The following is a 13,170-nucleotide window of genomic DNA, read 5'->3' on the forward strand; positions in this document are numbered from 1 at the left end:
GTAATAAGTCTCACAGCTCATCAAAACATCATGCAAAACTTTGTATATTGCCAAGATATCTGACATATCAAAAGAGATTTCAGATACAGAGCCCAAATGACAGAAATCAGATTGTCTTGGATACCACATTTATTATTGGGAACCAATCTGTTTACAGGAAGAAAAATTCCATGGTAATATGATAAGTCCTTTTACCATTATATTTTTCATGGATTCTGAAATTCAGGATGATATTGGAGGTTTTCATTGATATTTTTCATAGCCAATATGAATGCCAAAAACATGCTGATAATACTTAGTGAGTGTGCAGGAAAATTATATATAATAAATACATAAATAAATACATAAATATCAGCACATAAAAGAGACATTGGAAATTAGTTGTGGTTTTTCAAAAAGCTCTGTTTTATAAGATAACATTTAATCTGTCAGACAATATAACCCACTATTTTGGACACTCCAATAAAAGCTTTTCTTAATTAAAAGGCTGACCTTAATACTAGTATAACTTGCAAAACAGAGGTTTTCCTCAGATGAAACAAGGTGTTCTCATAATCATTCACACCACAGAATTCTGCCCAGTCACATATTGCAAGCATTGAAATAAAGAACCATAAAGTAAATAATGAATGAGTGACTAAGTGGGGTCTCCTAATCTAGAGAAGGGCAGAACTGATGCACAAGCAATATATAAAGGACCAGATTAGTCACAGCATGTCAGGGAGAAAAGCTAACTTTGAAGTTGTCAACAATCAACAAGGACTTAATGATACAAAATTCATCAATAGGTGGCATTTTAATAACTAAGACTGTAGTTTAAAATTTTGGCAAATAATACACAACATTAGCTTAGAAATTTTAAAATCAAAGGTAACCTAAGATTGTTTTATATTCTTAAAATTGGAATGATTCCAAAATTTCTAGTTCAAGATAACTCAAATAGACTTTGTTCATAATTCAAAATATTTAAAACAAAATATTTAATTGATTCACTGATTTTATAGGCTACTCCAGCCAGAAATCACTCTGAGAGCTGTATAATTAGGAAATGATAAGAGAGAGCTATCAATATATCTTCTTTCAATGTTTTTTTCTTATTAACTCTTCCCTGATATTTAAGTTCGGCCTCAGAAAAATTAAGAAACATTTTGGAAAAAAGATGCAACTCAGTAGTGCAGCACTTGAGGCCAAGATTGAAAAGATCTCCACGGCCACCATGTATTTTCCCTTGGTGCTCAAATAGCTTGGAACAAATGACACCCAAACACTACAAAAGATCAACATGCTGAAAGTGATAAATTTTGCTTCATTGAAACTGCTGGGGAGTTTCCTAGAAAGAAATGCTACTGTAAAACTGGAAGCTGCCAGGAAACCCATATAACTCAGGACAGAGTAAAACATAGTTACTGAGCCTTCATTGCATTGCAGTATAATTTCTGCAGTTTCTGAATGTAAGTCCATATCTGGGAAGGGAGGAGATGTTGCCAACCAAATTGTACAAATGACTGCCTGAATAAGAGAACAAGAAAGGACAATAGAAATGGCCAGTTCTCTCCCCACCCACTTCCGTACCCTGGATCTTGGTTTGGTGGCCATGAATGCTAAAAGCACAATGATGGTTTTTGCCAACACACAAGATACAGCCATAGAGAAGACAATGGCAAAGCTGATTTGTCGGAAGAGGCAAATTATATTCCCAGGTGGAATGAGGAACTGAAATGTACAAAGGAAGCAGAGCAATAGAGAGACAAGGAGCATATAGGTGAGATCCCGGTTGTTGGCTTTGACAATAGGAGTGTTGTGATGTTTCACAAATGTTACTAGCACCAAAAGAGTGAAGAGAGAAAATGAAATGGCCAATATAGCTAAGCTCATTCCCAAATAATTTTCATAGGATAAGAAAGTCAATGTCTTCATAATGCATGAATCATGCTTCTTGCTTGCAAATTGATCTTGTGGACATTCAGAGCAGGCATCAATGTCTAAATATGAAAAAGTTGGTTCAGCTATGATTACCATTTCAGGATTTATTCCAGTTTAATTAGTAATTATCAATAATACAATCCCTCCATGTAATTCATAAATAGATGATATAGAGAAATAGAGATGATAGAGATAGAGAATAGAGATAGATAAGCATAGAAATGATAGACATGATAGGGATAGGGGTAAGGATAGGAACTGGGAGTGGGAGGAGAAATAGAGAAATCCCCTTATCACACCTATGGTACTCTTGGAATTTAGGATTCTGTGCAGTTTTTAGCTCTGTATTCTTCTGGAAAGAGAACTCATATGTTGTTCCTGGGATCTATTTCCCAACTTAAGAGTTACAATCCTGAGTCCTCCTTCCACCACATGGGCCTTTACTTTGTATACCCTCCCTGGTTCCTTCTTTAGATCCTGATACTTCTCCAGCTTCTCATACTCCTTCTTCCTGACGTTGTTGTCACTTGACATTACTCAATGTATTACCACTGCTGTCTTTTGATAAATGTCTTCTTCTTTTTGGGCCCTATCTGTTATCGGACATTGGCGATCCTGTTTTTATCAGCAGCCGTACGAAAAAGTGCTGCTGAGTTTTGTCCAAACCAGTAGATAAATATCTACTATCCATAAATATTTAATGTATGCTATCTAAATAATGTTATACTATAGAGATATTGTATATATTATATGCATTATATAATAAAGAAGAAAAAGTTAGTTCAGCTGTGATTGTGAGCTAAGAAATTATCTCTTGATGATAAATAATTATCAAGAACATAAAACATCAAATTAAGATAAAAAAAATCCATTGCCTAAAATTAGCCTGCACTGTTTATTCCATATATGACAGAAAATCCTACTGTATGTGAAAGTCTGCTTAAGATAAATTATGTTACAGTTCACAAGAGCAACAAACTGAGGGAAGGTTAATTCCATCCTTTGTTGGTTGCATATATTTGATACTTCTAAGGCAGATATGTCAAACAGAAGGCCCAGGGGCCGGATGTGGCCCACCAAGTGGTTTCATGTGGCCCACAAAGCCATCCTATGAGGGAACGGCCCCTGTTGACTTGGCCCTGGCCCAGGCTGGCCAGGAGCCAATGTACAATTTTATGATGGCCATCTATACTGAAACACATTCAGTCTTACCTCCACCCCATGGGTGCAGGCTGGGGAGGTGTCACCTTTGTGAGGAATGAAGAAATGCACCATCGCACTGGCCACTTCCAGGCAATGGTGCATTTCTTTATTCCTCATGAAGGGTGACACCTCCCCAGTTGCGTTTCTTGCCTGTTTTTCTCCCTCCCTCATCTCAAATATTTTCCCACCCACCACCCGCACTTAGGAAGGAAGGAAGGAAAGAGAGAAAGAAGGAAAGAAGGAGAGGGAGGGTCCAAGGGAAGTCCTGCTTTAGTCCTGCCTTGCTGCCCTTTCACCATCCCCTTGTCCCCTCCTCCTGGCCTATCCCGAAGGTCTCCCATCCTACTGCTAAGGAAGCTTTGGATACAAAGCCGGCTCTCCTCCCATGGAGAGGGAATGGACCTTCCTCTGACTTTGCCCTCGTACCCATCATGAGCAACCTGGCTAAGGAGAGCAAGCACAGCAGCAGCAGCCTTGAGGAGCAGGTAAGTGCAGCTTGGCTCCCCCTTGGGAAAGTGGGGCTGGGCTTGATGCCGCAGGTGCTCGAGAGCCAGGCTGGGCATTTGACCTCTCCTGCCCAGGGCTCTAGGTAGGTTGCACCACCATCCAGCCTCCCCCACATGGCCTGAGAGGAACAGTGAGGCTCCTCCAGTGGATCATGCCTTGGCACTTACCCTGGTCCCTTTCTGCCAGAAACCCTCAGATCTGTCCCACTCCTGCCCAGGCCCCCACAGGTACCCTTGACACGAATGATATAGAGCTGGCCATGCCCACCCAGTAGGCCACACTCACTCCATCCACAGCCACCCAGTAGGCCGCACCTACCCGGCCCCTGAGGGCAACCACAATGCTGATGCGGCCCTCAATGAAATTGAGTTTGACATCCTGTTCTAAGGGATGTAAGCAACATTGTAGATATACATTTTATGACAAAAGATATAATTGGTAAGCCCAAAAAGCCCAATACAAAGAAAGAGATTCTGAATACAGTGATATGCCCTGAATTACTTATAAATTTATTTCATGAAGAGGTTGGCATCAATTCTTATGGCCCTGAAATAATATCTGAACCCTTTTTATCTAAAAATTAAAAACTAATGAATATATTTTTATGTCTGCTGATGTAGTCTTTTCATTAGGTTTCTTCTGATACCACGGACATATGAAATGCTAACTTTGTTGGAATAAAAACTTTATCCCATCATTGCTCAGTGTTCTTTGATCTTTCTGTTAAGTAGCTTGAAATGAATCAGTCACTTGTATCTAAAATCTCTTACCATGATGGCTTGAAATTCTCCCTTCAGGACACAGGAGGCAATCATAACAGCAAAATTGCTTTCCTTCTTGCTTTTGTTTGAAGTAACCAGGGAGACAGGTGTTTGTACATGATGAAATGGGCAGGGTCTAGTAAATGAAGAGGAAAGAGAATTAACCATTGCCATTTAGGGTTTAGATATACAGGTAGTCCTGGAGTTATGACCACAATTGATCCAACATTTATGTTGCTAAGTGAAACATTTATTAAGTGAGTTTTGCCCCATTTTACAACTTGTTTTGTCACTGCTGTTAAATGAATCATTGAAATTGTTAAGTTAGTAACACAGTTGTTAAGTGAATCTGGCATTTCCATTAACTTTACTTGTCAGAAGGTTACAAAAGTTGATCACATGACCCTAAGACTGCAACTGTCATAAATTTATGTCAGTTGCCAAATCTCTGAATTTTGATCATGTAACTATGGGGATCCTGCAATGATCATAAGTATAAAAAACTGTCATAAGTCACTTTTTTTGGTGCTGTTATGTGCTCCTGGCTACTTTCCTTTGTGACCAGAGGCAAGCTTGCCTGACCAATAATCAGCCAAGACACAGTGAAGGCCTTTTATTTCATTTATTGCAATAAGCTGGGAGAAAAGCTATCAAAGCTTGGTTCTCTCCAAAGTTCCAACCCAAAATATTCCCTTCTTTATACAGCCCTGTCCCGGCTGCCACACCCCTCCTCTTTCCCTATTGGCTGAGGTATTATGAGGTTACACTCTTTCCGACTGTCTCTTCCTGCTACATACTAAATCATACATCACATGTACATTAAAATTAAGAGATAATTTATGCAAGGTTTGTCAGTTAATATTAATCAACTAATTGCACATGCTCATTTGCCTAGTTCTGCCCCCCTTTTATGACTTCTTAGAAAAATAGGTTCTTTCCTGTTTTGCTAGTTATCTTCTCTTACAGCTCCTTTTTCCATTCTGAAAACCCAGATAACAATTTTGCCTATGTGTTTCTCTTATATCCTTCCTTTATGCTATCCTTTCCTGGTTCCCATCTATTATAGTTGCTTCTCCACTCAGTAAATTTCCACTGCAGCAAATTCAATTTTAAATTTCTCTTTCAATATTAAGTTTTGAAGACCTTTCCTTTACTTCTATCAGTGTCATTATAAGTTTAAACAGTCACTAAATAAACTGTTGTAAATCGAGGACTACGTGTAAAAAAAGTCTGGACATATCTTGGAGAAGAAACATATCCTTTAGGGATCACAAATTTAGGAAAAAGAGAGGTTTGCAACAAAGAAAAATTCATATAATTTTGCAAATATTTTACATACTGTGAGTTTATAGCTTTTACACAATTCATTTTATTTGGGGGGGTGATATAGTCAAAATAGATTCAGAATTATAGTCAGAGATGTGTAACACAATATCCTTGGGTTTTTTTTGTTGTTTGTTCTTTTCTTTTGGTGCTTGCAAGTCAGTCTTGGCTTCTGGTGACTGCCTGGAAAAGTCACTGCAGTATTCTTGACAAGATTCCAGAACTGGTTTGTTAATGGCTACTTTATAAGCTGAAAGAGAGTATGTGGCCCAAGGTCTCCTAGTTGGTTTTTTTGTCTAAGGTGGGACTAAATTCAAAATCTTCTGTTTTCTAACCTAGTGCCTGTTCAATTTCATTAATACAATTAATCAGAATAGAACTAGAAGGGACCTTGGATATCTTCTAGTCCAACCCCCTGCTCAAGCAGGAGACCTTATACCATTTCAGACAAGTGGCTGTCCAATCTCTTCTTAAAAACCTCTAGTGATGAAGTACCCACAATATATGAAGGCAAGCTTGTAAAAATGTTTTTGTTGTTGATTGGGAGCATATAATCCAACTAGAAGAGTTCTATTATCATTTATTAAAAGATCAATAATAACATATCTGCCTTGAAAGTCCAAGTCAATTAATTTTGGTGAAAGCTCTTTTCTTACATATATAACTACACCACCTTTTTTCTGCAATGCAGGAGCTATAAAATGTACCCCAAGCCAAGGGTTAAACAAGTATTTTTGATCTTTAGAGATAATATGAGTCTCTTGCAAACAAATAATATCATTTTTATGTTGTTTCAAATAGTAAAAAATTTTCTTTCTTTTCTGTGGAATGTTTAGCCCATTAACATTCCAGGTTAGAAGCTTTGCCATTCTTGGCAGGTTGAAGCCTTTGGAACAAAACCTCTAGACTTGCAGTCGATGACTTCTTTGGCCTTGCTCCTCCCACTGGCTCCGAAGTAAAGTGTAATCCATCATCAACCTTTAGTTGCTGTTGCTGTTGCTGTTGTTGTTCTCTTTCTCTACGTTTATAGGCAGCACGTGTAATTCTCTGTTGTTTTGGGTCATCAGTTAATTGAATAGATTCAACCAATAACTCTTCTCCTGGGTGTGGCTTTAAGCCTACATCAGATTGTGTTTCTGCCTTGCTCTCATCTTTTTTTGATCTTGGAGATGGTGGTGACTCTGCTTTTAACACAGTCATATAAAAATCTTTTGCTTTAGAAATTGTATTAAGATGATAACATAAGCCAAGATAAGTCACCACTATCCCCACAGGAATATCCCATCTGAATTGAATTTGTTGTTTCTTAAGTTCATCCGCCAAAAAAGCAAAATCTCTCCTTCTCCTAAGGATTTTTGAAGGTATTTCTTTTAAGATTATTACATCTTGAGTTGCAATCTGAAATCTGTGCTTATAAAAAGCCTGAATAATTTCATTCCGCAATGATCTTCTAGCAAAATAAACCACCACATCCCTTGGTAGCTTCCTCTGTTTTGCGACCCATGAATTAACTCTAAAAATCTTTTCTATATCTCTCAACATTGCTTCAGGGTCACATTCCAAAATAGAAGCCAATTCAATTGCAATTTCTTCCTTCAAATTCTCCTGAAGATTCTCTTTTAAGCCTCTTATTCTCAAAGCAAACTCCATTTCTCTACATTGTGATATTAAAATCTCATCCTGAACATTGTCTGCATTATCTTCTATCTTATCAACTCTATCTTGTAGTATTTCTACCTTCCCCACCACTTCATCCACCCTGTCATCAATTTTTTCTACAAGTCCAGCAAGCCCCTTCAGTGCAGAAATAATATCTACTCTCATCTGATCATTTTTTTCTCAATAAGTTCTACTGTCTTTTGTATAGTTTTCTCATAAATGTTCTCCAAAGCATCTTGCAAATCTTTAAGTGTTATTGACTGCGGTGGTGGTGAGGGTTGAGAAAGTTTAGGTCTGGGTTGTTGTTGTACAGTCTGAGTTACTGAAGAAGGAGTTGCAACTTTAGGAAGAGAAGCAGGTCCAGGACGTTTTGAGGTCATTTTAACAAAGAAAAAAAAAGTTTTGTTTTTTTTAAAAAAAGAATTAAAAACTAGTAAAAGTAAAAAGAGCAAGAACAGCAACAAAAAAAGAAGTTTACTCCTTAAAAAAAGGAATTCTCTTAAACAAATCAAGTCCATTACGTTGATAAATCTCGATCAATAAAAAGTAGAAAATGACAGTGTTCAAACAAGAAGAGTAACAAAGAAACAATATTCCTCTGCCATATTTCTTGCTCCAGCAATTTGTTCAGATAATAACAGGAGAAGATGTTAGTTCTCCCTGAGTTAAGTTAGAAGTAAAATCCAGTCATTGTTCTCCTGGGAGCTCTGTCTGCTTTAAAAGTCACTTACAGTTTTCATTAGGAGAGCAGCAGTGGAGGCGGTGTCTGGCTTCGTTCTCGGAGAACAAAGGCATCCCAGGAAATGGAGCAACACCCAGACTTTGGAGGATCTCTCACACTTCACCTCCCGAGAAAAAATCCCTGGGAGGTTGGTGAGGTTCAACTCCTATCCAGGAGAAAGCTCACCTTCTTCCCTTCACCTGGGAAGAAGGTTTCAAGCCATAAAACAGCTGGTCGTCGCTGTTTAACCAGCTTTTATGATCTCCCGGGAGAGGCAGCTGTAAAACAGCTGCTATCAACACCAACGCAGCCACCGGAAGTCCTCATCAGAAACTAATTTCTTTGGATTATAAATCGGTTATTATGATGGGAGATTGGAATGGTGTTTTGGATCCAAGCAAATAAGAAGGGTTCTTTTAAAGTGTGTAACCAGGCTAGACTTCCGAAAACTTTTTTTGATTTAAAGGAAGATTTGTCCTCACTGTTACGAATTTTCTCCTTAATTCTAGATTGCTTCTCTCCTTCATTGTTTCTTATCTTGCTTCTGGTGCTTTGGAAAGTAAGTTGATCCCCTCCTCTTTGTGGCAGCTCCTCAAATACTGGAATACTGCTATTATGTCACCCCTAGTCCTTCTTTTCTCTAAACTATCCATACCCAATTCCTGCAAACCTTCTTCATGTGTTTTTTGTCTCCAGGCCTTTAACCATCTTTGTTGCTCTTGTCTGCACTTTTTCCAGAGTCTCAACATCTGTTTTTAATGGGGTGACCAAAACTAGATACAGTATTACAGGTGTGGTCTAAGTAAGGATTTATAATGCAATACTAATACTTCATGTGATTTTGATTCTATAACTCTGTTTATACAACTAAGGATTGTATTAGCTTTTTTGGCTGCTGTCGCACACTGCTGGCTCCTGTTTAAGTGGTCATCTACAAGGACTCCAAAGTCCCTCTCAGAGTTACTATTTTTGAGCCAGGTCTTGCCTAATCTGTACTTGTACCTTTAGTTTTTCCTGCCTAGGTGTAAAATCTTGCTTTTTTCCAAATTAAATTTCATGTTGTTGGATAGGGCCCATTTTTCAAGTCTGTCCAGATCTTTTTGGATCCTGATCTTGTCTCCTGGGGTGTTAGCTATTTCTGCCAGCTTAGTATCATCTGCAATTTTGATGAGCTCCCCTTCTTTTCTCTCATCTATTTATGAAGATATTGAAGAGTACTAGGCTTAGTAACTATGTCAAAGAATGAAATAAGATTTGTTTGCTATGATCTGTTTTTAGCAAACCCTTGCTGGCTTCTAGTTTTTCAATCCCATTAACATATACTCGATTACTTAATGCTAATATCTGTAATAATAAAGATGCATAATATTTTGAGAAATATTGAATTTATTTAGATTTACATGCAAACCAAAAGTGTGAGAGATAAATAAAATATATGCATACATACACATATTTATACAAAATACATCTTAAAAAATGTTTAAAAAATGAGCATCCACTAAACCCACCTGGTTAAAACTGCTGGGCCATGTAATGGCATCATCCTGGATATTAAAGTTCTTGCTTGAAGAAACCCAAGGCACTATCTTTCCAACTTTGACATGATGAATGGATTGGTTTGGGAATGTGACCCAGTTTACAATATCAAATCCACTTGTCAATTCTCCATTCTCGTCAAAAGAAACCTGATCACCTGCACTATTGTTAAATACGATTTTTTTCAAGAAAGAGTGGAGCTGCAAGGCAAAGAAGAGCACAAGTGTTTATAAAAATGTTTAAGTGAATTTAAGATAATTCTTAAATCCCAGCTCCTATCACCATTATATATTATTTCTGTTTTCTTAATTTGTTCGAAGCTGATTGCAGAATATTTCACAATGAAAAGGGACTTCTTTTAATTTAAAAGAGGAAATGGGTAGAAAAAAAACAGTAATATATCAGTGATGCTCACATTTGTCAAATTTGACTGAAGGTAAGCCATTTCAAATGGCCCATTCAACACCCTCCCATATGGACAAATCACCAGGTAAGTCCCCATTGCAATAACAAAATCAAAAGTGGAAATAGGAAAATTTGATGTCATAAGGATGGATGCCAGAAAAGTAGGGGACAGTTTCTCCATGGGATTTCATTAAATGTAAGTAATTCATAAAAGAATTAAAATATAATCATGTAGAGGACACAGTAAGCAACCTGTCTAGAAAATTGAAGATATCTTAATCAAGAAATTACCATGAAAAGGTTGTAAGTCTTGAAAGATATAAAATATTTGAGCAATATATTACATTACCTTCCATGGCTGCAGATCTTGAAGAAATGCTTTTTCTCCATTTCTTCTCTGTCTGAAGAGACATGACCACATGGCCTGTATAGTATGTGCTACTGCATACACTGCATTATATACACCATAGCTATAACTACTCATAGTCATTTCAAAGAAAGCTCCAGGAAGTGTCTCCAGCTTTTCCTGCCCACTACAGAGGTCATTGGTTTCCTCAGTTATAGGCAGTTTGGGAAACACACAATCAAATGCATGTGCCCACACAATTTTGATAAAACCATCATCTCTTGATAAGAAAGGGTTTATAGTCTGAAGAAATTGTTGAAAACCTGGAGCCTCATTTGAATTAACAGTGAAGGACAGAGCACCATAAAATGCTTGGATATCCCACTTTCTTTGATAGAAATATGATGCAAGATCAGTCTGAGCCACCATGATCCACACTTTCCCTTTTGGCTCTTTAGGAACTAATTCCATTTGTGGGAGATAAAGTAACACTCTCAAATCATCATATTTCTTTCATAAATTATCACAACATTGGCATTACTTTTCATCAAGAAAAGGTACATTTCCACTAGCCAATCCATGTCATCAAGAACAGTGCTTAGATAAAAGGGCTTAAGTCTTTTCAAGAAAGCAACACAGATTCTGTGAGGAGAAAACATGGACGAAATAGTACGCACAAACCTTTCTCCATCTTCCTCTTTAAATAATATTCCAATCCATGTCCACTTGAAGTGCACAAGGAGCTGGACAATTGCTTTGTATTGGTGGGCTTCATTTGGGGCCATCTGATAGAAAGAATGTGCTTCAGAGCTATCATTCTTATGTAGAGGAGAACCATATGTGATCTGTTCAAAGAAAAGTTGAAAAATTGAGATAAGAATAAAAATTGCACACCTTCATTTGCATCATAGGCATTTAGAGCGAGAGGCAGAGGTTACATAAAGAGAAAACTTTGTTGGCGTCTTATCACTATGTTAAGTTTTAAATATATTATTTAATAAGATTAAACACAGTATGTCTTCAAATTCTGTGAGATACCTATAGTTTCTACCAGTGGAAGTTTGTAGATACACAAAATAAATGCCACAGTGAATGAGATTCCAGAATGAAATTCTCCAGTAGCTGACATGAGTTTGTTCTGGATGTCACACTTATAATTGGGGATGAGTTTCTTTATATATTAGTTATTGTAACAACTTGACATTATTCTTTGGGCTTCATAACAAAAAATCAAACCCATCTAGAGCTACAAAACTCAGGTAATTAAATTCCTGTAAGTTTCCTTAAACTCCCACCTGTGGAACTTTGTAGATGCTCAAAATACGTGTCATCTTGAAAGAGATTCCAGAATAAAGTGCTCCGATAACTGAAATGAGTTTGTTCTGGGTTTCACACTTAAAATTGGGGATAAATTTCTTCTGTTTGGAGAAAAGTTTCATTGTGGTATATGATGTGTATGTTCCAGCATAGTTATCATACATTCTGAATCCTAGAGTGAGGTTCGGCAAGATATGAGGGCTGTCGTTGATCTCCTTCACAGCAAATATCAAAGCCAAGATATGTTGATAGTATTTGGTAAGAATGCTGCAATTAGGATTAAATATGTGTTGAGGGAAGTTCTGCATCTAAGAAAGTCAGTTCAACTTTTTTTATGCTTATTGAAGTTCTTAGAATTGAACACTTGCTTTGCCATATTATGTCATTTTATTGGAATCAAAACTATTTCAGAGTGTTATTTCATGCATTCTTTAAACAATATATATAAGGAGTATGTTAGATACCCTGGAAATAATTTTTCAGTGGGATTATCATTGGCTTTTTTTAGACTATTTTTATAAGATTGTCAGTGAAATAAAAGCAAGGAGGCTTGCAGCATCTTAACTATACATTAAAAGTAATGCTTCAGGTAATGCTTTAATAAGACTGCTCTCCTATTCTTATATGGCTTGGAAACAATTTATGAAACATCCTTTTGAGTCCATGACTAATTTAAAGTTATTTTCTGTTAAAAGGAAATGCTCTGATTCTTTTAAAAATAGAAAATATATTATATTTTTATCTTGCATTCCTATGATAAAAATGGTATTGCATCAAATTAAGTTTAGTACAGAATCACATTAATATTAGAATAACATAAGAATTTTAATTCCATAAGTAAACTAAAAAATATACATTTTTAACATTACCTAGCAAACTAATGATATGTGTACATTTTCCTTTTAAAATCTTTTCTCCTAAGCATGGTTTGTTGCAATTAAATAAAAACAGGCATTATAAGATTTAACTTTACTTAGTTATTTGCTAGAGACAGCCAGTGTCAATATCAGTTGCTTTAATTCCAAACATTATAATACCTGATTGCTATTTAAATCATTGATTGATGTACTAGACTGTTTTCTTTCTTTAGTTCATCCCTCAAAGATCATATGCAGTACAAAAATAATGTTTAGTTTACATGCATACTTTTAATATATATCACTTTCAATAATTGTGATAAATATAATCAGCTATTGTATATGAGCACTCCCACACATGCATACAGATAGAAAAAGGAGAGGAGAAAAAAACTCACAGAAAGTTATCATTAAATGAATAGTGGGGATCTTCACCAAAGGTTGGAGGAACTGTAGGGATGGTGATAAGAGATGTGATACCACCAATAATAAAATCACCAGCTTGAAAATAATTGTGCACAATGGCAAGTGGTTCATTGCTAGTGCATTTTGCCATTTCAGTCATACATACTGTCCATGGCAAGAACAGGATTAAAAGCAACAATTGTGCCA

At 36.7% G+C, this 13,170-nt stretch overlaps 1 protein-coding gene across 1 annotated transcript; it reads right to left on the minus strand.

Moving 5' to 3' along the window:
• Positions 1–1,080: 1,080 nt before the first annotated feature.
• On the minus strand, positions 1,081–10,813 carry LOC120301331 (vomeronasal type-2 receptor 26-like). The gene is made up of 4 exons (XM_039328441.1): positions 10,388–10,813; positions 9,606–9,833; positions 4,404–4,530; positions 1,081–1,982 (listed from the first exon to the last, which is right to left on the minus strand). The coding sequence occupies exons 1-4, from the start codon at positions 10,811–10,813 to the stop codon at positions 1,081–1,083; spliced, it is 1,683 nt and encodes a 560-aa protein (XP_039184375.1).
• Positions 10,814–13,170: the final 2,357 nt, after the last annotated feature.

The sequence above is a fragment of the Crotalus tigris genome, unplaced genomic scaffold (assembly GCF_016545835.1).
Source record: "Crotalus tigris isolate CLP2741 ecotype Arizona unplaced genomic scaffold, ASM1654583v1 scf7180000024376.1991246, whole genome shotgun sequence".
NCBI lineage: Eukaryota > Metazoa > Chordata > Lepidosauria > Squamata > Viperidae > Crotalus > Crotalus tigris.

What these genes read in the sequence shown, in the direction of transcription:
- LOC120301331 (XM_039328441.1), bottom strand. Translation starts at nt 10,813, where the DNA reads ATGGTGGCTCAGACTGATCTTGCATCATATTTCTATCAAAGAAAGTGG. An exon ending in GGCCCAGCAGTTTTAACCAG is followed by an intron (nt 4,531 to 9,605) that starts GTGGGTTTAGTG and finishes TTCATTTACTAG; the next exon opens with ACCCTGCCCATTTCATCATG. An exon ending in GAGAATTTCAAGCCATCATG is followed by an intron (nt 1,983 to 4,403) that starts GTAAGAGATTTT and finishes TTTCATATTTAG; the next exon opens with ACATTGATGCCTGCTCTGAA.